Raw genomic sequence first — 26,562 nt, 5'->3', positions numbered from 1 at the left:
TTTTGTCTGTGGTTGATTCTTGCTCGCTTCTTTGGTTAACTGCGGTCTGCTGCTGCCCCTCTCAGTAATTCTCCGGAACTGCAAAAAGCAAACAAATACAGTACAAGCGCCCCATTTTTAACGTACACGATGGACAAAAAGGGGGGACTCACAGTTGGGACACACGGGACACTTTATTTTACACTTGGATACATTTCAATGCGAGAATGTTAAAAAAAACGGGCTGTGCGTTGTTCCTTGGAATTGGAATTGAACCAGCCTGCATATCACTGAAATACCAGTAGGGGGCGCGCTGTGAATTAGCCTGCACTTTACTGAAATCCGACTAGAGGGCAGGCTGAGGTTGTTGATGAAACGCCACGAAAGACTTTACTCCCGCCCTCTAGTCTCTATAGGTCACACAAATGAGAAAAAGTGATCATTGTTTCATTTTTATTCTATCACAAAAATGCCTTTGGGACAGGGGTGTGGGTTTGGAGACTATTTTTTACATACACTGTTAAAAAAAATAAAGATAAATTGAGATTACACATTCGCATCGTTTTAAGTGTGAAATAAAAATATATGCAAGCGCAAGCACACGTTCAAGCATGTATGAAAACACACAATTTGGGACAGGGTACATTATATACAAATATTTAATGAATAACAAAAGTGTGGCAGCATATGGACATTTAAACACACAGTGCAGCGGATTTTCTTCCAGAGGATATTTATAAAAAGCAACAATCTACGTTTCTTCTCAAGCCAACGACTTCAAACACTAATTCCAAATCTAAAACTACCAACAATAATTCACATTCAAACTACCTGTCACCTGTCATAGGGAATTTGTTGGCAGCGTGACAATAAACTAGCCTAACATCCAGTTGAAATAAATGCGCAAAATGGCTCACAGAGCAGATTCGGCTTAAGTATACATTGCATGGACAAAAGTGTTACACGTACAGAAGTCAGAAGGGAAGAAAATTGGGGGCTGGTCCTCCCTGTGAAACTATGTAATACAGTACATTTAAGTCTTCTGGTAAGGATTACCGCGAGAGTTTGGATTGTGAGAAGGGTCCACACCATATTTATACATCATGCTTTGATAGTCCAAAATGGAATGGTAAAGAGAATTAGAATTAGCAACAATATTGGCCAACACGCTTATCACTTTTTTTTAATATGTGAAACTAATAACATTTAGTGCTAGAGTAACAGTTATGAATAAGTCATGCTAACAGCCTACCGTACTTTTCATGGCTAAGGTTGCCCTGCTAGCGCTACCTTACTTAGCATTCCAGAAACTGGACAACATTCTCTGCGACCATTTATTACAACTACGCACCCTCATAATCACACGCCACCCTGCTATGAGCATCACACGCGTGCATGTCAAGTGAGGGGCGCATGCAAGCTTTGTTCAGAGGCTTGGGGGTCAGGGGAAGGCGGGGGAAAACAACAGAAATAAAAGATGAAGCGGATAAAATGTCTGCTGCGATTCAAAATGTGAACGGCTTCACTGTACCAAGTCAAAGTTAATTCAAGCGTCTCACACTTGTTTGCAGAGCAAGTGGCAAATCCTAACAGGGGCAAATTTACAACAAGTCCGACTCGAGGCTAGGTCCATTCAGAACTTGTCGAGAATTAATTGGTGCGTCTTCTTTTGTCCATAGAGTGTATACTATTTATAGAGCCGCCTTTGCTCAAGCGTAAGGCGGCTCTGAAGCACACTGCTCGCCACACTGGCGTGGCTAATTACCTCCACGCTACTTGTAGATAAATGGTTGACTGCGCTCCTTGAGAGGCTGCAGCAATACAGGAAAAAAAAAATCTCTCAGGCCCGCCGCAGCCTTCGGAGAGCCGCCTTCGACGCTCGACATGAAGCGGCGCCCAGAGACTTCCGACGGCGCCGCCGTCTTTGTTGTTTGTCCGTTGTGACGCCGGGGCCTCCCCGAGTAACTTTAGATTTTTGATGTATTTTTCCACCCCCCCCCCCTCTGTCCCTCCAACTGAGCACTCAAGGCATGATGGTGCTTTGTGACAGGGATCGGGTCATCTCGGTGTGGACAAAGTAGGTCTTCAATTCCCCTTTGCCCTTCACGTTGATGATGCCTCGACATGAGCACATGTAGCCCAGCGTGGATAAGATTTCGCTCGTCTCCTCCGTCACCTGCAGGAACAGCCAAGAAGACATCTTTAAAACAACAACATGCGACACTTTTTTTTCTTTCAAATTCCACACCTGGATTTTGCCCAGAACACCCGTGGTCTCCATCCTACTTGCCACATTCACACTGTTTCCCCAGATGTCATACTGAGGCTTCTGTGCCCCGATGACCCCCGCAATGACCGGTCCATGATTTATCCCTTGGCACACACGCAAAACACACAAATCAACAAGTTATACTCGGGGAAAGTTAATGACGCTCACATGGTCTGCTCTTACCTATTCGCAGCCGGAAGTCATTGAAAGAATGTTTGTTGATGACGTCGAGTTTCCCGACCAGAGCGAAGGCAAACTCCACCATGGTGCCGACGTGCGTGTACTGTCTGTCATGTTCCTGTCGGAACGAAGCAGAGCCTTCAAACAATTGAAACTGCAATCGTGAACATAAATGCATCGCATGACAAAATGTGTTTCTGTTTCCTGTGGAAATTTTCAGTTATGGAGGACAAACAATTTAATCAGAGATGGCTTAATGTGTCCCCGGTCATGTTGATGTTTTTACTTTTTGTCTAGCACATCAGTTTAATTAAAAAAAATATATATATATATATATATTCATTCATTCATTCATTCATTCATCTTCCGAGCCGCTTGATCCTCACTAGGGTCGCGGGGGGGTGCTGGAGCCTATCCCAGCCGTCTTCGGGCAGTAGGCGGGGGACACCCTGAATCGGTTGCCAGCCAATCGCAGGGCACACACAAACGAACAACCATTCGCACTCGCACTCACACCTAGGGACAATTTAGAGTGTTCAATCAGCCTGCCATGCATATTTTTGGAATGTGGGAGGAAACCGGAGCACCCGGAGAAAACCCACGCAGGAGAACATGCAAACTCCACACAGGGAGGCCGGAGCTGGAATCGAACCCGGTACCTCTGCACTGTGAAGCCGACATGCTAACCACTGGACTACCGGGCTGCCCTATATTATATATATATATATATATATATATATATATATATATATATATATTGGTTTTTTTTTTAATGTGAGTTATAAAAGCTTGCCACTATGCTGGAAAGTTCTATTAACTTATGACATCTTACCTTTATCTATTTGGCAGTGAAAAAGGTCCAAAATAATTAGCGCATTAAATTGCTCTACAACGGAAAATAATGGCCCACTATTTCTGTGCTGATTAAAAATTTATATCTTTTTTTTTTTTGTGTGTGTGTGTGAGTGCAAAATGGAGTGTCAAAAAGCGTGCCTGCGCGCACTCCGGTCCTGGCGTCAAGTTGAGTCCGGTGGCCGCCATGTAGGTACTCCCGATGGTCTTGATCTTCTCCACGCCGCTGAACTTTGGCTTTGAAAGCAGCTGAGGACACGGTGGGGGGGGGGCGAGAGTGGGGTTAAAGCGTGTCGCATAATGAGAACACAAACAGGAAGTCACATGACACCACCGCCGTGTTTCGCTTGGCACTCGCACCACCCTCCGTGTTTTACACTCGCACTCGGACAAGCCGTTGTGTGCTCTGACGAGCGGGAAAATCGGGTCCGCCGTACCTCATCAAAATCGGCGATGATCTCATTGAGGAGACGGAGGCATTCGAGTCCTTCCTTGTTGACATCCGACTCGGTGTAAAACTCCTTGAAGTCCGGGATGGAGGCGAACATCACGCACACGGAGTCGTACGACTGATGATAAAGGTCCTGAAGAAAACATACATGAACCTTGAACACACCTTTGGAACACATTGCAGACTTACTTGAACAGACCAAAAAAAAAAAAAAAAAAAAAGCAAAGTATTTTGCAAGGCGAAGGGGTTGCAGTATTCTCGTCGTCAAGACAACCGAGCCGCGAGCTGACCTCATTCTTCCAGTTGCGTCCCAGGAAGTGTTCGGCCACGTGGGCGGGCAGGACGTTCTCCAACAGGACTCGGTTGAGATTCTCCATCGTTTCGATTTCCTCGCACTCCCGCTTGAACTTGTCCCTCCACAGGAAGTCCAACCTACAGTAATATTCATTCTGTTACAGGAGGACACAGAGTAAAGAGACACGGCCGTCATTCCCAGACAGCACTTTGGGTCATGGATCACCGTACCGCACAATGTAGGGCCCTCCCACATCAGAAGATCCGCGTATTCGATCTTATATGCTTAATTTCTTGAGGTTCTTGGCTCTTTTTTTTTTTTTCTTACACAGGTACTCCGACTTCTTCTCACTTTTGAAAAACATCCGTTTGCATTCTGCTCGTCTCCAATATATATAAAAAGTCTACACACCCCTGTTCGAATGCCAAGCTTTTGTGATCCAGAAAAGGACGCCGCTATTGATGTGTACTGTAAGCTGTATAACTCATTGAAAAAAAAAAATACTGTACGATAATTTCAATAAAGGGGGGGGGGGGGAACAAAACACCAAGATAATGTGCTTGCTAGTCGCTTAGTAGCCAATATTTCCTCATCCTCCACGCTTGAGGGACTTTTGTTGTCAACAGCAGGCGTGACCTATGCAGGTGAAAAAGCTCCCTGGAGTGCGTGTTTGTGTTGGAGACACAGTTCTCCGGTTCCCACCGCCATTGTGCTCACATATCCGGGAGCTCCGGGCTACCTGTGGACCGGCCCCCCCCCGCAGAGTGTGTGAGTTATTAGCGGGCCCACGTGATATATGTGAGCAGTGCAGCTTTTTTTCTCATTTTCGATGCAGTTTGCAAAGCAGCTAACGTGATTGTAAACAAGCTTCACTCTAAATGGATTGAAAAAGGCTGACGGTGGAATTTTGCAATGCAAATGATCTCAAGTTGGCAATTAAAATGGATGCGCCGCGGCCACAATATGCAGGATTCGTTTACGCACGACTCGGCGTTGCCATATTGATTTTTTTTTTTTGCACAACATTGACAATTACGTGGGCGATGTTCAAGTGCCAGACACCAGACAAGAGTTTATTTGTTATTCAGGTTTGTGCTCATCTGCTTAATGCTGAGTAAGCCAAAGGAAAAGGAAGCATACAAAATGGAGAGTACATTGCTGGCATCGGGCGGAATCCTTGTTCGTTGCAGCGAGCCATTTTCAACCCCTTGAGATGTCTTCAAATCATTTGAAAAATAGCACACACGCATGTGGACTGACACAAAGTATACATGTAGAAAAATTACAAAAGTTATATCTTGAACAAAAAGTGCGCTCATCCAATAAAACCAATTTTTATGACTCCAACACCCCCCCCACCCACACCCCTCAAATACTCTTCCACTTCCACAATGTAGAATGGTTTGGAGGACGGGGGCGATGGTTGAACCTCAAACTGCATGCAGGTAGGACAAACCTAATAATAGGACCGTCACGCGACGCATTTTGTTTCCGAGACAGAATGTCCTCCCCTCCCATCTGTTGACACACAGAATGAGGACACGCTGGGGCTGTCAACGGCGGCTCGCTGGGGAGAGCGTGTGCCTTCTTGGTACCGTTGATACTCTGGAGGGTGCCCTCCCATCGAGAACATCTGCTCTGGGGTCAACGCTGACGGATGGCATTGCCAAAAGAAAGATGTCGGGCCAAAGAAAAGTGTGTCAGCTGAGCTTTTTTTATGTCTCACTCACTTTTAGGTGACGTGGAGGGAGATGGAAGAAAGCGGGTCAACGCAGGCAGCTTCGAAGCTGCACCGGCGTTTTATAGAATTGCTTGAAATTGGAGTTGGGCGGCCCGGTAGTCCAGTGGTTAGCATGTCGGCTTCACAGTGCAGAGGTACCGGGTTCGATTCCAGCTGCGGCCTCCCTGTGTGGAGTTTGCATGTTCTCCCCGAGCCTGCGTGGGTTTTCTCCGGGTGCTCCGGTTTCCTCTCACATTCCAAAAACATGCGTGGCAGGCTGATTGAACACTCTAAATTGTCCCTAGGTGTGAGTGTGAATGGTTGTTCGTTTCTGTGTGCCCTGCGATTGGCTGGCAACCGATTCAGGGTGTCCCCCGCCTACTGCCCGAAGACAGCTGGGATAGGCGACCCTAGTGAGGATCAAGCGGCTCGGAAGATGAATGAATGAATGAATGAATGAATGAATGAATGAAATTGGAGTTCAAGGGAAGTAAATATTGCAGTTGGTGTTTCTTAGGGGAAGGGGGGGGGGGGACGTAAGCCTTGACTCAAGACGGGGTGGCTCCACTGCGCCGAATCTGCATCCTATCAAATCATGTTGACTTCCCCCCAGATGGCTTGCGTTGGAGTAAGTCAAATATGAGAGGCGGGACCCTAAACGCGACCTTTTAAGAACAGCCACTGACCTGGCGAGCCAAGACCAGCAGAGTGATGAAGAAGATGAAGAGCGACACAGAGCCCATCGTCTTGAGGTCCTTCAGAATTCCCGGTCTAGTCGGGAAGAAGCGCAGTCAAAGCAAAGTATCCATATCAAGTCCAAAGCGATCTTGGAGCGCAATAGAAAATTAGCGACAGCGATCCTAAAAATGCCAGATTTGTTGTCATCTATTCAAAAGAAGAGACGTGTACAACTGGATAAAAATATTTTTGAGGAGTAAGCAAGGTTCCCGCGAAACGCGCAAATGCGACGGGGGGGGGGGGGGGGGGGGGGAATTGTACACGCCAAAGCGGCATGAGATTCCAGCTGCCAATCAAAAGCGCCCGCGGAGAGTCCGCTCAGGTACCGGTCCAGCGCCTGAGTGCTGTACAGAGCTTTGCTGAAGCCGTCGAGCAGCGAGGCGTGCGTCTGCAGGATGATGATGTTGTAGATCACCAAGGCCACCAGCATCACCACCATCTTCAGCTCGTAGTTGATCCTCAGGAAAACCGAGCACGACACCAAGCCCAGAATGCAGCAGTAGATGAAGTACTGTGGGGGGGGGGGGGATACGCGCGTTCACTTCCTGCTTTCATCTCGATTGACAAGTCCAAACAGAAACTCTCGCAATCGGCCATTATTAGCTCAATCCTCGGCGGTACTCACAAGAGGCCCTTTTTCTTGCGCAGAATTCCCGTTGCGGGAAGGCTACTTCACGTAACGTTCAAGAACGCGGTAAATAATCGTGACGTGCTGGCCGGGATGGGCCTCTCGTGTGCACGTTCAGAATTAATCAGTCACAGAGAGGGGAAGCTTTTGATCTCACAAGAAATCCCCCTCGCGTGTCAGACATGTCGGCTTCTCGAGTGATTCACTTCAACTTCTCCGCGCTGACTGAGTTTTTTTTTTTTTATTTGGATTTTTTTTTTTCTTGCTTGGTGAGAATCCCACCATGTCAAAACGACCACGCCTGGAGCTCTGGCTTTGTCTTTCTTGGAATACTTACCGGGAGATAAAAACGGCTTTCGCCCGCTGATTGAGCCTGGTCGTCCGGCATGGGCGCGGTGCCATTTGTTAGATTGGCAGGGGGGGCACTTGCCATCGCTTCAGGGGAACCCACTGCGGAGACTTCCTGCATGGATTTCCCAGGATCCTCCACAAAGAACTGCAAGCAATTGCAGAAGTCGTGAATTCGGGCTCAAATTATGACTGAATGTATACGCTAAAAACGGTATTCACAAAATAAGAATAAGAATTTTAGTAAGGCACATTTTGAAGCCCCAATTACAAAAGTTTATCGTCATTTCTGTTTAAATAACAAAAGCCGCATCACCTCATTTGATTGAATGGAAGTGATGATCAAGCGCGTCACGGGACTGAGACAAAGTCAAGCACACATGTCAGGCCTCATGTAAATCTACAACCGTTGGTGGCGACGTGCGCTTTGACGCACCGAGTGCTCGTCGCGGCCGTCACACATTCACACATTATCAAAGCGCGCGCGGATTCGTACCGCTAATTAAGCGCAAAACGTGACAATGAACATCGGGCTCCTCTCGTTGCCGCGCGTGCGACGTTCTCACCATGTTGAAGACGGCCATCACGAGGATCAGGGCGGTGGTCGTCATGGTGAGGACCAGTCGCAGCCAAGGATTGTTGGTGACGATGATGCGGGAGGAAGCCTTCCACCAGGGGAAAGAGCACACCGGCCCCTTCCGTCCTTGCTTGGACATGCAAAAAAAAAAAAAAAAAAAAAAAAAAACGGCAAATGATATCAAGGTATAAAAAGATGAAAGAACTGCATACTTTTATTTGTCTTGTCTCATGCAAATGAGGCTTTGATGCCCCGCCCCTTTCACTGCCAGGTAAACGCTGAGGGCAGATTTAGTGACCATGATGACAAAGGGGCACTGTGTACAAAAAAAAAAAAAAATCCATGCAAGACAATTTTTTCCCCTCATGGAATCTGCACTTGATCACCGCGCCACTTTTTTTATATGCGCCAATAGCCGCGCCGATCTGTGTATGTGGCGCATGCAGCGGACAGGAAGTCAGGGGAGGAGAATCGCAGCGTCGGCGCAAGTGTTTTATGTAAGTTAGCCATACGAGCTGTACACCCGGGACTTATCGGAGGAACATGCAGCGTCCACACAGGAACGCCGGAGCTTTCAAAACCCCGAACCTCAGCTGTGCTCCCCCCCCCCCCCCCCCCGCTATGTCAGGATCTGGTGAAATTCCAAATCATTTAGAATCATAATTGTAATTCGGTCACAGGCAATGTTGAGGTCTAGAAAATCTTTAGTTGGTTGTGTAATTTCACACGCGGGTGAGCAGGCACTCCCGGAAGTAATCTGGGTGCGCAACACCTCATTATTTAACACGGCTGACATTTCTCCAGATTGAAAGAAAGCGCTTTTAAAAACGGTTTTCTGTTCTCACTGTCAACCAAGAAGAAAAAAAAACAAAACAAGAAAGCAAATACCTTGTCCTTTCTCACCCACTTTTTCTCCCCTCCATTTGCGTGTCTGCCGTGAGGACCTTTTATCAAGTCCCTCTTGAACAATAGACAAGAGATTTTCAATTTCTATGACAACCTCATTGAGTATTCCCGGCCACCCTTTTTTTGCTTTTACTGAGAAACGCGCGCTGAATTAATGACCGTTGCAAAAAAAAAAAAAAAAAACAATCCCTTTCTAAGTGACAAGCGGGTCGGACGTCAAGGTTATCGATAAGCCTCAGTGCAGTCGAGGCGACCCATTTGCTGCTGGACTAATGCACTCTCCGGAGAAAGGAACTCGGAGACCGATGAGGTCTTAAGGTGGCGGGATGTTGTGTGAAGATGAATCCCAAAACACCCGGGACACTTTGTAGCTTGCAAATTAAAAACCAGCTCAATGTTACAATGCACTCATTAGAAGCCCTCAAGAGGAAATTCAATTTACACCCTGGTGTGAACTTAGAAGATTTTCTCATTGTCATTACTGGGGTGCTGTGAGTAGATTTTAAACCCCCCCACCCCAAAAATGAGTCTTTTGGAATAAGGCTGTTACAAACAAACAAAAAACAAAATCAGCAAAACTGAGAAATACGTTCATACCCACCAGAACGTGACCAGCAAAGCAAAGAACCAGGATCAGTGCCAAAAGCAGGAAGGCCAGGCCGAAGGATATCCCCAGCACAGCAGTTCTAAGGACACACACACACCGAAGAAAAAGCCGCGGGAGCGTTTAATATCCCTGATATCCAACTTCAGGTCAATGTCCTCGAACGCCCCCCCTCGGTCCTCACTTGTAAGATAAATCAGAACACAAGTCACACTCCCGTGACTTGGGACCATGGTCTGACTTATATTGCCCACTTCTTGCTTGCTGCTTTGCGATTCAAACTTATTGCGCTGCACTTGGAACACTACTTGGCTCATCGGGTTGACATTTGTGAGACGTGAACAGCCTCCTGGGATCTGACGAGTAGCCCCAAAATGTAAGACAAGCTTTGGCATACTCGGAGGACAACGGGCATGAGGCCAAGGACACGCACTAGTTGACAACCGGTTGTGACTAGTACTAGTGACATTTTCGGTTTTCCGTGCGCACACACGGCAACCAAGGAACGTAATGAAGATTTCTAATGTATCCTGCCCAGCAATCCATTGATCAGAAGTCAGCATTTATCAGAGTGTAGTGAGGACCTATGTGGGTTGGTTTTTTTGGTCATGGCGTGACTTGAACGCATCGGCGAGTCCAATTTAAGGACGAGCGTCATAAAGTGGATGATGTCACGGCGCGGGGCCCTGCCGCAAATAGACCAAAAGGGTAAGAGACAGCCAAAGAGGGCCAAATTAGAAAATCAATAACCGTTCAGATGCTGAATCACCCTTTTGGCCCGCCCAGGCAGTAAATTAGCACGACTCGCTCTCGTGGCCGCCGCACTTTGATTTACCTGATCTATAATCGCCGACAGCGCAGCGTCATTCCACCCCCCCCCCCCCATCTGTATTTTAACATCCTGCCTGCCCCCCCCCCCTCTGCCCCCCCACCCCCAGACCTCTTTTATGAGTCCACGGCCATCAAATAGCTTTTCCAACATCAATCTGCCGGCGCGGCCGGAGCTCAGGCGACACAGTGCGTCGACGTCTCCGGCCCGGCGGCGACCGGAGGAGCGAACTTACTTGGGCAAGACGAGGACTTGCACGATGAAGATGCAGGAGAAAATGAGGCAGGCGCACGTGATGTAGTACTTGAACGCAGGTAAGGTTGTGGATCTGTACTGTTGACAGAGGAGAGGATGATTGGACAGCTGCTCGGGTAACTTGTACACGAGAGAAATTGTGTATATACGCTGTGTATATTTCGCAGGGGTGTCACACATTTGTTTGCATTTCCTCCATTGAAATGAAATATGAATCATCTGGTCCTTTTTGATTTTACAAAAAGAAATGCATTGGATTTGGTAATTGGGTCATCACATAACCAGATCAATTATGGGAAGGACACCAAAACACACACAACACAAAAAAGAAAAATTGAATTTAGCAATTTTTTTTTTTTTCATATAAGAGACTGGCTAGTTTTGCGGTGCCGCGCATCACATCACTTGAGGCCCCCAAAACCCACAAAAGCAGATATTTAATTACATCTGGGCACATCTGCCACGTTATTCTCAAACAGATTCAGCAGCAATTTGTTGTTTTATTTTTAATTGGCTCGCACAGCTGTTGCATTTGTTTGTGAAGCCAAATCAACTCTTGGTCTATTTGGAGGGAACTCAACGCACACTCGACGGTTAGCCAAGTGCAAAACGAGAAATTGCTTTGGTTAAGCGTTCAAGAGCGTAGAAGAGGCGACGCGGTACATACACGGCAAATTGTTTCATGACCTCGGTCGCACGAGTTCATAGCGATTGACTGAGTCCGAGAACAATGGCGAGCGCGGGCGTTTTATATGCATTGGCTTTACCTCTGCCTCCAGGGCTTTGTTGTGAAAGAACAACGAGATCCTCTGGATGTCCTCTGACTTCAGCCACTGTCTGGAGAGCGGAGGAACGCGGTATTTATTAGGCAGTTAAGCCGCACAACCCGCATGCAAGTCATGTTGGGCTTGTAAAAAAGGCGTATTGGGCGTCGGTTTCCGCTTACTTCTGCGAGTTGATGCCGTCGATGGTGCGAATCATCCGCTCGTTGAGTTCTTCCTCAAACCTCCTCCTCTGCGACTTGGATCTTTATTGAGCGGAGCAAGAGCGGGTTGAAATGACACATCAAAAAAAAAAAAATCAAAAACGCACAATTGCGGCTGACCTTTCCCGTCGCTGGAAGTGGTACTGCCCCATCGGAACGTCCTAGCAAACAAGAATCCCGTTTTGACAGGTCAGCAATGATATTTTTAAGAGTCGTACGATCACGGGTAGTCATCGTAGAAGCGTCCTGACCGTGGTGTTGATCTTGCCGTTGTCCGTGCTCATGCTGTCGCGGTGGTGGAGGTTGGCGAAGGGCTTGGCGGCGCCCCACGACTCCAGGTAGCGGGTCATGCGGACGGACGCCCTCATCTTGCCGCCATCCAGAGACGGGCGAGAGCGCAAGCCCAGCAGAGGGCTGTGCTTGGCGGTCTGCCGCCCCACCCCAAAAAAAACACCCCCACATATTTCAAAATCACATTTTGTTAATGTAGAAAACAAATTTTCATGCTATCTATTGGTATGTAAGCATGAAAAAAACAAATAGGGCTCATCATGCTAGTCCAGAGTCCATTTCTTCTCTCATGCGAGAACTCGCTGGATGTTCCCCAGCGATTTACATTGACCGAAGTTAAATGGAGGGTGTAACCGGCCGCCGAAAAGCGATCCCCGCAGGAATAGAAAGCGACGCGGGCCCTTAATGGTTGCGCTAATGCCACCGCGGGTGCACTGACAGTGACATTCAATAACAATGACCGCAAAGACGCCGCACGCCGTCAGCCAGCGGCCCCTGCGTGGCCTTCTCCATTCAAAGCTTCTTGAAAATGTCATCAAAGTCCCGCCGCCTTTTTCGAATATCTGACAGGATATTAAAAAGCTCATAAATGCGAATGGGGAGTGCGAGGCGGAAGTCCAGCTGTACTTTGAAACAATCATTTTGCCTGCTCTGCCCTACTTCTATGTGCATCCAGTCCATGAATAGTCCTTTCTACTTTATATACTGTTCTGTAGTTTAGGGCTGTTCATTATTTTTTTTCTAACGGAACCCAGTTTAAGTATTGACTCTCAGCGAGTGCTCACCGATACCATTGTACCAATACTTTTGATATATGGAATTTCATTTGCCCAAAAAAACAAAAAAAAAAGTCCTTTCGTTCTGGCACAGATGATGATTTGCCCACATGCCGCGCTAACGTGCCGTAGTATAGCGCCAACTAGTGTCAGGGAGGACTTACTCAATGTTGCTCTGGGGCTACCCGCGATAGGATGGGCCTCTAAAACGTGGAAATCGGAAATACGATGTCAACAAATAAAACCCGTGCTTTTCTTTCAACAAGCAGACCTTTCTAAAAACGTCCCCCAAATCTTTGAATGACTTTGAGTCCCTGACTTTGATGCGTTCTCCCCACCTTGGGGTTGATGACCAGGAAGGTGACCACGCCGTGTTCTTTCAGGTACGAGTCTCGACTCTGTCCGTCCCCTGGCTCCACCTTGTAGGAGCCCTTCAGGTACTCCAGAGTCACTGACGAGATGTGCACCCTCCTGCAGAAGACAAGCTCACATTTGGGTATCTACTGCAGCTTGGCTGACCTCTAGTGTCATTTCGAGCTTTTGGTAACTCTCCTAAGAAAAAAGAAAAAAAAAATCAATATTGTTTTGCTTAAAACAGAAATGGATGACGGCGGCGGTGTTATTTTTCAGACTCATGTCAGTCTTAACTCCAAAAGTTGGGATTGTCCAAATGCAATGTCGCATTCCATGATGTCAGTATGCCAACAGTGCCTAATACGGTGCGACTGGTGCGCGTGTGTCATACCCCGGCACACCTCCCGCCTCCATGTGATTGGCGAGCGTCACGTCATGCGACCACACGTCGTATTGCCACTTGCGGAGGCCGATCACGCCGCACAGGACGTTCCCGGAGTGAACGCCGACACGCATGTTGATGTCCACCCTGGTGGCATCTCGAACTTTCCTGAAAAGCGACACCCACGTACACATTTGAAAGGGGGAAGATGTCCCGCACTGCAAAAAAAAAACAGGCATGTATGTGAAGGCCGTTGGGTTTGGGAAACAAATCATTGCACCCGACTAATTCTGCCCGGCAACTAATGACTAACAGAGACCAAAAAAAAAAAAGCTGTCATTTATCAGATTTATCATGCCAGAGGTTTTTTGGTTTTTTTTTTCATTTGTTTGGAGTCATTAATATTTGCCTGGCCCAGGCTTATCAGAATGCCTTCACATTTTGTTTACTGGCGAGTTCAAACAGAACTAAAGCCAGCTCTGGCTTTCTTCCTGCTCTGACGGCCACGTGTGTGTGTGTGTGTGTGTGTGTGTACGTGTGAAGAGGAGCGAGCCAAAGAGTGAGACAGAGAGCGAGAGAGAGAGAGAGAGAGAGATTTGGTATTTTACTTGATGGCCTCACACATATCCAAGCCCATCTTCACACAATTCCTGGCGTGGTGAGGCAGAGATTCCGGCAGACCAGACACGCAATAATAACAATCCCCCAGGATCTTGATTCGCATGCACTCGTTTTCCTAACGGGAGGACAAAGAGGAAAATATGGAAGAAATGTTTTCTCGACGAGCATTTTTTTTTGTTTTGCCGTGACGCCATATTTTCATGGCTTTCGACACATCCATCAAGGCCAACATCACGCACCCACTCGCATAACACGAGTCTACATTCTGCATGTGGGATGCGGAGCTTCAGCATGGTGGCTGGACCGGTCTTATATAACAGCGGCTGCGTCCACCGGCGGGCACGAAGCGTCAAGAGCCTGACTCAAGCTCTCAGAAGCGTTTGCAGCCCACGTGTTTTTATATAGCCCTTTTCCACCGTAGAAAATCAAAAGCGGTGCTCGCCCGAACAATAATTGGGGCCAGCTTAAGAGGAGCGGGGTTCAATTTCGGTGGTGGAAAAAAGAAAGAACTGGTGCTAACCTGGGCACTGGCCCGGAAAAAGCACAAGCGTGGTGGAGAAGGGCCGTTAGAGGGAGAGATGTGTTGATTAAGCGTCATTTGATCGACGGCGCCAGACAGACTCTCTCATTATTATTTTTAATGGGGCACATTGATCAGGCGCTACCAAATTATTTTACCCGTTACTTTATTTCGAATCATTAAAGTCTGAGAGAAAGTCAAACTTTTAACAGGGCTGAAGCATTTGTCACCTGTGAAAATCTTACTGCGTCCTCAGATTAACTTTGCCTGATTTGAACATACGGCAACGGTGAATAGGATTTGCCACATTAAAAATTAAATGGCTTCCGACCGTGCATACACGCGGCTAATTTTGGTCAAAATGGAAGGTTAAAGAGATGGGATTTTTTTTGTGTTTCCCACTCATCATGAAAGATGGAGTAAAAAGCTCTGCTTCAAGCAGAAACTGCTCAATGAAATGCATTTTTTTTTAAGTTAATTTTGAGGAAAACAAAACCAAGTATCAAGAGCCAAATCTTTTTTTAAGGCAAAAACTTTTCAGATACCATAATTGTGCGGCAAAATAAAACCAAATTAATTCAAAGGCAGCTCGGTGGTGGACATACAAGTTGTGATTGACTTCAGCTCGCTAGAGAAAGCGGTTGGAATGGACGGCTGATTTACATGAAAATACAGATTTTTCGTGACCATACCTTTGCAATCTGGTCAAACTTTCCAAAAAGTTCGTTGAGCATGTGCACGAGCTCCCCCGGTGCGCAATCGCTGGCCAGCCTGGTGAAGCCCACGATGTCAGCGTAAAGAATACTGCGGGAATTGGGAAACAAAGAGCAATTTGCCCTCATTGCACCTTTAAAGGAGGCTCTTGTATCTTTCAAGAAAAAAAAACATCTTATTTTGAAGGCCACTTAAGGATATTGTCATATTCTTTCCTTGTTTCGGAAATCAGCTTTCCAGAGGACATTCCTTGGAGAGGCTCTCACGTTAAGCCCAAATGATTGTACTCGCCTCGCTTTTGTACACGAAAAAGGGGCATGGGGGAGAGATAAAGTGACCTCAGCATACAATGAAGGCGGATTAACGCTGATTTGATATTGTCCATGGCAACAATACGAATACAACGATTGGGGAGGGGGGGTGGGGGAAGGACAGACGACGACGGTAAGGAAATAAAAGCAGGTGATCGAAGATGAAAGGATGCCAGAGTGGCTCGCAGTCCAAGACGAGACGATGACGAGCAAGTACGGGGGGTTGGGGGGGGGGGGGGAGGATGACATTGTGTCATAGTTTCAACAAAAGAGCAGAGAGAGAGAGAGAGAAAATCAATTCACCTGACGTTGGTGTGCCGCTGCACGTACAGATTGTGGAAGTTGTTGGTGTTCTCGGTGCGACCGAACTTTGGGCCCTGAAGCCGCTGGATGATCTCGGCTTTCATCACTCTGGCGATGTGAGACGGCAACAGGGACAGGAGCAAACGTTCCTAAGGAGGGGGGGGGGGTGTGACTTGAAAAATCATGAATGAGTGGCCTCCGATGAATTAAAAACAAGTCACGTGCCTTTTTCCACAATAAAAGATCATGTTGATGTTAATTCACGTGGGGAAAAAAAATGACAAACTGAGGTTTTGCACTTAAAGTAGATTTTGAAGGCAGCCATTCCTGATTTAGACAAAAGATTCCGAGATTTTGAATCGGGAACATCAAAAATTGGTCGGATGAACGAACCCTTTGCCCAAAAAAAAAAAAAAAAAAAAAAAAAGCGTGGCACGCTGCCCTGGCACTTTGCTGGGTTTTGTGGCGTGACATGACTGTAGCTGTTGCGGGCTGCTTTTCATTTCGCTGTTCCAGGCTGACGTTTCAAACGTGCGTTTCGTGTGTATGCTACCGAGACCGAGTAGCCGCCTTAGGGGAGGTGTGACTCACAAATGCAGCTAAGAGCACAGAGGGTCATTACGCCGTTCGCTCACAGCTCCGGCTCATTTCCTTAAAACACAGCGGAAAATTAACAAGATTGAGAGGTTGCGGGGTGCCGGGCTGCACCAAAAATAGACAACTTCACTGCACGCCTCTCTTATTACGAGGATGTTGGATAAATGGACTAAAAGTAGTCGGGTGGAAGGTAACGAGTGGGATGGTTTGCCGTTTTGCTTTTACACTCCTAATTTCCGGAGCGAATCGGATGCATTGAAATATGACGTCATTGATAACGTTCACGCTGTGTCACGTCCATCGACATTCGAGAGCGAGAGAAGAATTATACGCCGAAATGGAAATCTTTCTATGATGGACTGCCAAGCAAGGTTCCGTCTCTTTCCCCAAAATCAACTGGGATGGGCTCCAGCTCACCCTTCCGAGAACGGATGGCTCATCATAGGCAGTCCCACCTGAGTGTACTCTCAGTTATTAATTTGGGCTCTCGGTGGCCTTTCACGGGCTCAAACAAAAGGGTGAATGTCAAGATTTGAATGCCAAGCAAATGTCAGAGAAAAATGCCTCCTTCCATATGGTATTGGGGAAATAACCGAATCAACCTTAACTAGAGTTAATTGCCCTGTTGGGATCGATAGGTTTCGCCATCTGAGCTAGGAAAATATTGTGCAGGAGAATCGCTTGTATCTGCACAAGAAATATTTTGGAAAAATTCCGAATTACCCATCCGTCCAGTTGACGTGCACGCTCACAGCTGACAACGAGGCACTCTAGTGGCCACGCAGCTGACTGACTATATGAAAGGAGGAAGCTTTTTTTTGGGGGGGGGGGGGCTAATTGAACGTTGGAAATGCGGCGGATAAGTCGATTTTTAGTGGCAGAGGGGCAACTTTTGCCGCACTCCAAAATGCATCATATGAAGGCGCTTTTAGCCACGCCCAGAAATCATTTCTTCTTCTTCTCCTGATCCTCAACCCCACGAATGCACCAGTTGTCCCGTTTCTACCTGCTGGTGCTTCTCAAACTCCAGCTTGATGGGGGACTTGATGCAGTTACAGGTGTCCTGGTAGGTCTGCTTGAGCGCCAGGTCCATCAGGTGCTTGTGGTACGCCCCCGCCAAGTTACCGCAGGTGAAGATAATCACGTTGGCCAGGATCTGCACACCAAAAAGAACAACAAAAAAAAAAAAGCGCACCGAGGTGACGCACGGTTCCCCCCGCCATCTCCGCCTACATGATTACCTTGGAAAAGCAGATAAGAGCGCACACTTCAACCGCACTTTTCCACCGCAGGCTGTTTAAAACTGTGGCCGTGCATAGCAATAGCTTGTCCTTTGCTCCGCTAGCCAAGGGCAACGGCCTTCTTTAGATGCCTTTTATTTTCTGTGTGTGTGTGTGTGTGTGTGTGTGTGTGCGTACATTTTGGACATCACTCTGTGGAAGTCTGGCCAAGACTTGACATTTCCCCCCCCAACTCTGGGTTTTTGATGGCACTTAGTGTATTTATGGAGACAATCGGAGCATATATCATGTGTGAAACAATGCTTGATTTAGGTAAGTGGACATAATTCACCCAAATTAGTTTTCGTTCCTGACGCGCTGCCTCGTCTATTTTGGGACTTTACTCGTTAAGTAGAGTGAGACCTTGACTTTGACTTCGTGACCAAGCGTAAGCATTTTACTCACGGATCAAATCAACTTACTGTTTTGAAAAGCCATCGACCTCCCCCCCCCCCGACGCCCCCACCCCACCCGCGCCCCTTTAGTTACTTTTCAATCACCCCGCAGATCTCCAGGGCCCCAAAAACTGAATTACTGTCTCACCTGCCAGACGAGAGCTTCCGAGTCCTTGGCGACGGAAGCCAAGCAGACGCTAAGGGTGAGGGTGTGTGACAAGCAAGTGACGGCGCTGGCCATGATGGCTCCTCGCATGGAGAAAGGCAGCATGGTGTAGACGACAAACACAATGAACAGGAAGAAGGAGACCTGAAAACACAAAAGACAAACACAACTATCGGTGCCGCAACCTTCACACGTCAAAATACAAAACCAACTTTTAAGGTACCGGTAGTTTTATTTATCATGTGAATAATTCAAATCACGCGCTACCAAAACAAATGTGAGCGCAATTCACTACATTGGGCCCCCCCCCCCCCCCACACACAATTTTACGACCGTGATCGGCTCTCATCAAAGTGCGACTTCTGACGCCGTCCTTGTGGGCTTCCTTTGCCGTCAGCCCGCCCTTTCCTGTTGTGATGGTGACCATCGCAGACAGGTCACCGTTTCAACCAGATGACCTTTGACCTTCCTGCCTTGTCTGTCTGTTGTCTTCCTGCGTCCGCTGAGGGCGACAGCTATTTGGCACAAGGAATCTGCGCATACGTGTGCAAGCCAGATATAGATTTTTTTTGGGGGGGGGGGGGTACAGCCTTTTACCAAGCACAAACAAGCTTCCAGTAGTGAGATAAGTGACGGTAAGGCGGGCTGAGGTCCAGAAGCCTCGATCCCGGCGCAAGACGGAAGGGAAAGAGCCGCTCGGTATAGGCTTCCCCGTTGCCATGGGAACCAAGAAGGGTGACGTGGGGGAAAAGCGCTCGAGCCTCCCGTAGATGGAGAGTGCGGCGTCCAGTAATTTTAAGGTGGAATTGACGTTGGCAGTCCAATTTCAGGCCCGTCACTCCGCGGGCCCTGCGAAGCCAGCTCTCGGTGCATTTCATCTGGGCTGTCCTCCCGCCTGAATGTTAATACGGCCTTTTTCCCAACACCTCCAGATGGGGAGCCGCGGCCGCCATCAGCAGGCGTCGGCTACCTTGATTACCTCCCACTCTGATGTCAGCGCCTCTGATCGCAGAAACCAGCGGGAAGCTCCCAGAATATCCCGCTCTCTTTACCTTGACAGCAGCCGCCTTCACTAAAGACTCCATTTCGTTCGCCGTTGATTCAGTTTAGCAAGGAAAGTGATTCTCGTGTTCCTGCCATTCCAAATGGCATCACTCTTTCCCTTGCGCAGTTGGCCAGCTGGTGGTGGGGCCATTGTACAAGGATGTAAGACGTCCACTCGGCGCTCTAAAAACTCTTGGCTCAAAAATGACGACAATCACTTGAATCAAGCCAAAGTTGTGGGTTGTTTTGCACAAAGCAACATGGAAAACGGAGTCATTTTTCTGAAGACAAACCCCAAATATTTGCAGATGGCTCAATTTTTTGACCCACATTGGGTTATTTTTGACTCAACAGTTTTAGAGTGCAGTGGCGATAGGGACAAATTTCTGGATTATTCATTTGATCCAAAATCGATCAAAAGAATACTTTGGAAAACAACCCCTAAAATTGTGTGGGGGGGGGGGGGTACAAAAAGGGTGAAAAAACTGTTGTTTTGTAAAAAAAAAAAGGTTATTTTTGACCAAATTTCACCAAAGATTGTGTGTGACATCTGCTGCATGAATTATTATGATTACTTTTTTTTAAGGGTAATTAAAAAACACTTGAACCTTTTGGGGTATGTCCAGCAGACAACCCCCCCCCCTCCCCCCCAAGTTTTGCCACTATTTTGCCACTGGAAAGTATCATGCAGGCTTGTTGTTGACAAATATTGTAAAAAAGTTTATCGTTTGTCAAAGGAAGGATGGTAGCCAAAAGTGGAATGGTATTGGTTTACGTTTTGAACTTTAAAACATCATTTGATGCAATTTAAAATACATCCCCAACCCCCCCCCCCCCCCAAAAAAAAGGGGTACATTCGAAAATGCTTGTTGGAAACCAGGCTGCGTTGTAAATATTTCCGAGTAAGCGTAACGACACGTTGAGTCATCTGCGTCCGAGCGGCCCCCCCTCTCGCCAGAGAGACGGACGGGGGCCCCTGCTCAGAAATTGAATCAAGCCCCGGACCAAAAGGTTAACGGCGCTCGATGGGAGCTTGTACTGTACGCGGACGTGACTGCCCGACTCTGGCATTCCTCCGACACAGTCTGTTTGACGGCCGTGTTTATCCGTTTGTGTGCGCAGATTGCGTGTGAGCAAGCAAAAAAAAAAAAAAAAAAAAAGCCTATGTTGCCTTTTGTCTCCTTCTGCTTCAGACCTTTTTGTGTTATTAGCTCTGTGGGCTCAAGTAATCACCATCCAGGCAACCCACAGAGAGGTAGCTGCAATTTCATTCCCCCCCCCCCCCCCCCCCCCCCCCCCCCCCCCCACTCGCTTTCCTTCCTTATTTCTTGAAGAAAGTCAGCGCTGATTTCGCCGCATGGGATGTGCGCCACTCTATATTGTGTCCCAACATTTTTTGCGTCTGTCGGCGCGATAAGATGGATGGAGAGAACGAGCTATAGAGTGATTAATAATTCAGATTGATAGCGCTCCCACAGGTGGCTGATGATAAAAATATCTCCCGTCATGGAGGAAGAGGCGAAGGGGAGGGGGGAGGGGGGGGGGGACAGGAAATTTTGGCCTGAGCGTGTGTGAGAAATTGGCACAAAACCAGGGCAGGGGGGGGGGGTCGGAGTGTTGGCGGCAGGTGGGGAGAGGATGGGATTTGATGAATATGTGGAGACAAGGTGTGAGATGGAGAAAATAGGATTCCCAAGACAGCGAGTGATGGGGGGGGGGGGGGGGGGGCTCTGGCTCGGAGGACGAATGTGTCCGACTGCTCCTTTGCTCGCATCAGACCGAGCGGTAATTAAGACTTGTCACACGTGGAATTAATTTAGACGCACGGGCACGCACGCATATAATGTCCACGCGCGGACAAAGACGCACCGTCGGTCTGATGTGTAAAAACAGGACTTGTATGAATGGAGGCGGAATAAAACGCTTACGAGAGTGAAGCCGACAGTTTTATCGGAACCCGTCTCCGGACTTGTGCGTTTATAAATTGCAATATATACAAATTGCTTTTACCTGGTCCCAGGGACTGAGGATCCCTCCGGAAAACATGAACAGGTAACCCATGGTGACCAGACATGCCCATATAAGGAGGGAGAAGAGGCGGAGCATACGCTTGAAAATGGACTCGATGCAGACGAGAATGAAGATGGACAAGAAGAGGAAAAGGGCCGTGGGCACCGTGATTAGAAAGGTCAGATGGTCCTCGGTATTCTGAGAAGAGAGAACACATTTACAGGATGTTTACTGATTATGGTAATGCACAGAACCCCCCCCCTCCACCCCCCACCCCAAAAAAATCAGAAAGCCTGCATTTTAAAACGCACCTGAACTAAGAACCGCCGCACAGCAAACAACGTGGCCAAATGAGTGAAGTTGACCTTCGCAAAAAAAAAAATTACCGTCGTGGTTTACTCACACTTACATGGAAAAACTCTGACCCTGTATCTGGTTTTAACCATATACAACATACCGTACTGTATTATTTTCTTGTAAACCACAAAAACATGGCGGGATTGTCAAAGGAGGAAGTGGATTGCCAAAAATCGCGGAAACTGGCAAGGAGGCTAAAGTGCTATCATGTGGATTGGCATCTCCAAATATCATGCGTATTTCAGCGACAGAGACTCTCCGCACTTTGCTTTCCACATTATAAAGATAGTCGACTATGATTATAAAACAACCCAGTTCCATTGGCTTCAGCTACGTTCACCTGTTGGAGGAAACAATTTCTTCCTCTCTCCAGATCACCATGGGCAAAGCTGAAGAGCTGCCAAAAGAGGTCACTGACATGATTATAGACCTGGCCGAGGCTGGGATCGCATCAGCAAAAGGCTTGGCAACAATTGGCACCATTATTCCAAAGTGGAAGACGCACAAAAGACCATTGATTGCCCTTTGTCAAGAGCTTCCGAGCATGCCGAGTTATGAAAAGCTTTTACGCTGGCAACATTTAGATAACCGTGCCTATTTATTTTTTGTATCCGTTTTCCACCTTCAAAAAAAAAAACAACAGAAAATTGAAGTCGGGCAAGTGCATAAATGACCTATCAGGACGGCAAACACACAAACGTCGACATTATTCTCATCGAAGGCCATTAAAAACACTCCGTTGCTACTTTTTCACCTTCGACCTGACAACTCGTGTCGAGCTAACAGCAGCAAAGCGCTTGCTATCTTTTGGCATGCTAATGAGTGCAGCCGGTCCTCGCAGGGACCGAGGCACAACATGACACAAACAAATGAACAGACTGCAAGCGCGATGGACAGACGGGCCTGAGCCCGGAGAATGTGCTTGAGTTTCACTTCTGCGCTCGCGCGCTCAAAGTCAGCATTTTGGACGCTGTCAACACCCACTCATGTACACACACACCATCCAATTAATGCACTTGAAACATTTAGCTAAGCAGAATTTTCTCAGCGCCCATTAACTTACTCGTGCTATAAAATAAGCAATCACATGTCGGCAGAGGTGGCGAAAGTACTCGCGCTCAGTACTGTGTACAAGTACTCTTGGAAATGAACTACTAATTCAACTACTGTACTTAGTTTAAGGTAAAAAAAAAAGCATTGCCTTTGCATTTCCTTTATGTGTTAGCATGAGCATTAAGCTAGCGTCCATTTTTGCAATGGTTGTAAAATTCAAATGGGAGTGGCAATAAAACAACTTGAAGCCTCTTTTTGGAAAAAAAATGTTGCCTATCTGCTAAACTACTGCTTGTTGCGATCTCAAATTTGTGGCTCTTATTTTGAAAAAAACCCCCCTATGTCCTCATGTCACTTGTACATCAAAGCACAAGTGAATTTCTGGCTTACTTCCCACCACTGCATGAACACGATTGGAAAGTTGCGGTGAAGGAGACGTTATCAGCCGTGCCTCTGGTGACTAATTTGAGAGGGAATCGACTCGTTGAGAAATGTCGAGGCCCCCACAGCCGAAGAGTGCTACAGACGAAGCCTTGTGAAGTGTATTAGTGTAATGTCGCTTTTGTAAGGTAGTATGAGTCACGGTCTGGCACAGGGGGTCCCGCGGGATTCGACTACTGACGCCACCGCGCTCTTTTCAGCTCAAGTGCACAATAGAGTCCTGGAGAGGATGGGAGCCAAGCGCCACGCTTACACAAGACATCCCAACAATGCATTTTAAGCTCTTAGCTTTCCGTGCCAATGCGGGCACTTTGTGTACGTTTCAAAAATGTCGGCAAATTTATTCCTTAATTGATCATTTCATCATCTCTGTGGCTTTTATTATGATTTTATGATGAAGTTGCAAATGGAATCTTGAAGCGGGACAAGCGCTAAAAATCCCGCCAGTGCTCCAATGATCACGGTGCGATCAATTGAGAAAAAAAAATGGTGAACATTAAAAAAATTTCATCAGGCTTTTTTTTTTTTTAAGTTATCGCATCGATCTATCTTGATTTGTCAAACCCTGCCGCAAAAGCCCTTCTATGAACACGCCACCGTGTAGACGCATGCGTGTAAACAAATCAAACAATTTCAAGCGACTTATTTTTGCCCTGAAAAGCGCAGATAAGCTAAAGAAGGAAATGAGACACTTCCTTGGACAAACACACCCAAACAACAAGCACGTACGGCGACTTTTTACAGAATGGGTGGAGTACTCCACATCACCACCAGGTCAAAATTCCATCACTGGCGGCTCCGATCATGGCGTGGCTTCATTTCAGCGCGAATAACAATACGACACGCAGCCGCCCGACGGCGATAAATGAGAAAACTAATGAGGGGGATTCGTGCGCACAGTGGGAATACAGTGACTGACAAGAGGAGATGACATCCATTGATCTGGTTCAAATTCAAATACAAGATTGATTGTTTACGATGGAGGTGGCATGAATACAAGAGAACCTCAGGGATGACGCACAGACCACAAAAGGAGATAAGTGTCAAAAGAGAGAAAAAAAAAGTGTGCTTTCCTTTGTATGGAATTCCATTGAAAAAAAAAACCATCACTTCATAAACAATAGCTTGCGTCTATTGTTCGAACAAAAGCTTTCTCTTGACAAAAAGCACTAACGCCTGCGTCGCTGTGAATGGCGCTCACGCCGCCTCTTGAGCCACTTGGCAATCCCAGCGTTGCCATTTTGAAGTGGCGCTACGCACTCGCTCAGCTTGCCGCAATTAATGAATCGCGTACTCGTTGGCCTGTTTTTTTTTTAATTGACAAATCATTCAAAATAGAAGCACATTCGTCGCTTATGTAAACAGAATTTTTTTTTTAACAATGCTGCTCTCGAATCAAGGCAAAATATTCACCAAGCGGCCGTTTGGCGGCTAGTTTACAGTTCTTGGTGGAGAGTCCGCACCATGCAAAAACGCCACAGACGGGCGAACGAATAACATCGGCTTTTAAGCACTGGCTATGTGAACACAGATGATGCAGCGAGCTATTTAGACAGGAACTAACTACGACTCACACGTGTATATTCATTATCCTCTGTGAAGAAAGTCTCATTTTACGTCTAATTATATGTAGGTGTATCTGTGTAACACTGCCCCCTTGTGGCACCAGGAAAATAAGAATTGGCTTGTTTTAATATGTCTTGAACACTCCAACTTTCTGCTTCTATCGGAAGTTCATTTTGCTGAAGTAAACAATTTCTCTTGGCTCCAACTCCCCCTCAAAGCAAATGGGGATAAGCAGTGTACAAAATGGATGGACTTTTTAATGGCTTGCATACAAACACCAGCGTTTCGAGAGTGCCTGGCCACCCATCAAGTGTGAAATTAAACAGCCAAGTACAGTCAAAATCTTTTGTGAGCTGCTTATCTCTGAAAATATGTCTACTCGCAAGCAAGCAACTCTTTTTTTGTTGTTTTGTTTTGTCCCATAGCGATGTCACAGTAGCCCCACATTAAGTTTCTACGATATTCATGCCCGACAACAGTCATTTTTATTTTCTGTATGCTTCTTGGCCTGGCATAGCACGTTGCAAATTTGTGTTTATAACAGTGCGATCAAAGTTGTATTGAATTCTAATTTGATTTTTTGTGCACCTTGAATTTTTATACATGAAGAGGATGTCTTTATATGGAAACTACTTTCGAATGTTTCATTGGGCGGTTAAATCCTGACAGAATGAATAGTGCAAATTCCTAAAGTGGTAAAATTGAGTGAAAAAGCACGACGGTAGTCACGGTTAATGACACTAAGGGCAGATTTAAAAGGCATCAAAGCTGCAGATATGAAGCAATCACAAAGCCGTCCTCTCGGAATGCACACGGTGTCAACCAAGTCGTTTCCTTTTAAACGAAGCGACTATTAAATACGGAGCGCGAGAGCCGACCACCCAAAGTTATTACTTTTTAAGTTGAAAGCACGTGAACCCCCCCCGTCTCGTGGCGCTCACTCACCAGCCCCGAGGCAAAGAAGACCACCAGCAGTGCCACGCAGGTTCCCATGACGATGAGCAGCAGGAAGACGATGAGCGGATGCTGCTGGCTCATCCTGGAATAGGAATCGTACAGCCAGTCCTGCCGCTTCTCGCCCTCCGCGCACGCCTCGACCCCCTGGAAGCCCGGGCAGCCCTCCGCGCCGGGGCCGTCGGGCCCCTCGCCGCCCTCGGCCCCATCGCTCTTCTCCAGCAGGTAGCGACCGCGGCTCCACAGTGCCTCCTCCCACATGGGTGCGCGCCTCCCAGGGGCGGCAAGCGGGGGGTCACCCCGCAGAAGTTCGGCTTGGGTGTGATTGATGCACAGATGAACGGATGGAGATGCCAGCGCTTCCTCCCCACCCCCACACACCCACCCGGGGCTTCCCTCACATCCTCTCAGGACGGCATGAGTGAGCCTCTCGCGGGTTCCCTTTCTGGAGGCGCTGGCCCTTCTCCGTTTGGCGTCCTCTCTGGCTGCAGCGTGCTACTCGGCTGAGGCGCAGATGAGGACTGGGAGGGAGCGACTGTGTGGAGCTGGAAGGGAGGGGGGAAAAAAAAAATCAAGAGTGTGAAAGGGAGAGAGGGTGTGTGGCGGGGGGGAAAGATTTGTGTATGTGCCATGTAGTCCAGAAACAGCCGCGTAAAAGGGAGGGGGAACGAAAGACGGTGTGAAACTGGCGAAGATAACAGTGGGTTGCCCAAGTGTGTGTGTGTGTGTGTGTGTGTGTGTGTGTGTGTGTGTGTGTGTGTGGAAAAGGCCCTTTGAAAATGAGTGGGTGAGACAGATTGTACCAGCTGTG

The 26,562-nt window shown here is 47.4% G+C and overlaps 1 protein-coding gene across 3 annotated transcripts; it reads right to left on the bottom strand.

Moving 5' to 3' along the window:
* Window positions 1-1,951: 1,951 nt before the first annotated feature.
* adcy2b (adenylate cyclase 2b (brain)) lies at window positions 1,952-26,562 on the bottom strand. 3 transcript variants are annotated; one of them, XM_052069911.1, is made up of 25 exons: window positions 25,743-26,535; window positions 21,381-21,578; window positions 18,309-18,470; window positions 17,492-17,641; window positions 15,889-16,037; window positions 15,253-15,364; window positions 14,028-14,155; window positions 13,429-13,587; window positions 13,022-13,154; window positions 11,868-12,044; window positions 11,737-11,777; window positions 11,578-11,658; window positions 11,399-11,468; window positions 10,612-10,709; window positions 9,545-9,629; window positions 8,027-8,167; window positions 7,450-7,608; window positions 6,811-6,995; window positions 6,433-6,517; window positions 4,022-4,180; window positions 3,718-3,864; window positions 3,422-3,529; window positions 2,432-2,546; window positions 2,228-2,352; window positions 1,952-2,155 (listed from the first exon to the last, which is right to left on the bottom strand). In XM_052069911.1, exons 1-25 carry the CDS (start codon window positions 26,010-26,012, stop codon window positions 2,003-2,005), a joined length of 3,390 nt encoding a protein of 1,129 aa, XP_051925871.1. In that variant the 5' UTR covers window positions 26,013-26,535; the 3' UTR covers window positions 1,952-2,002. The 3 variants fall into 3 exon arrangements, 2 of the variants coding, with proteins under 2 accessions (XP_051925871.1, XP_051925870.1); XR_007963100.1 differs by having other exon boundaries at window positions 2,129-2,155; window positions 3,432-3,529; window positions 25,743-26,555; XM_052069910.1 differs by lacking the exons at window positions 1,952-2,155; window positions 2,228-2,352; window positions 2,432-2,546; window positions 3,422-3,529 and having other exon boundaries at window positions 4,022-4,163; window positions 25,743-26,562.

This window comes from Hippocampus zosterae, chromosome 7 (assembly GCF_025434085.1).
Source record: "Hippocampus zosterae strain Florida chromosome 7, ASM2543408v3, whole genome shotgun sequence".
NCBI classification, from domain to species: Eukaryota; Metazoa; Chordata; class Actinopteri; order Syngnathiformes; family Syngnathidae; genus Hippocampus; species Hippocampus zosterae.
This window is presented reverse-complemented; position numbering and strand designations above follow the sequence as displayed.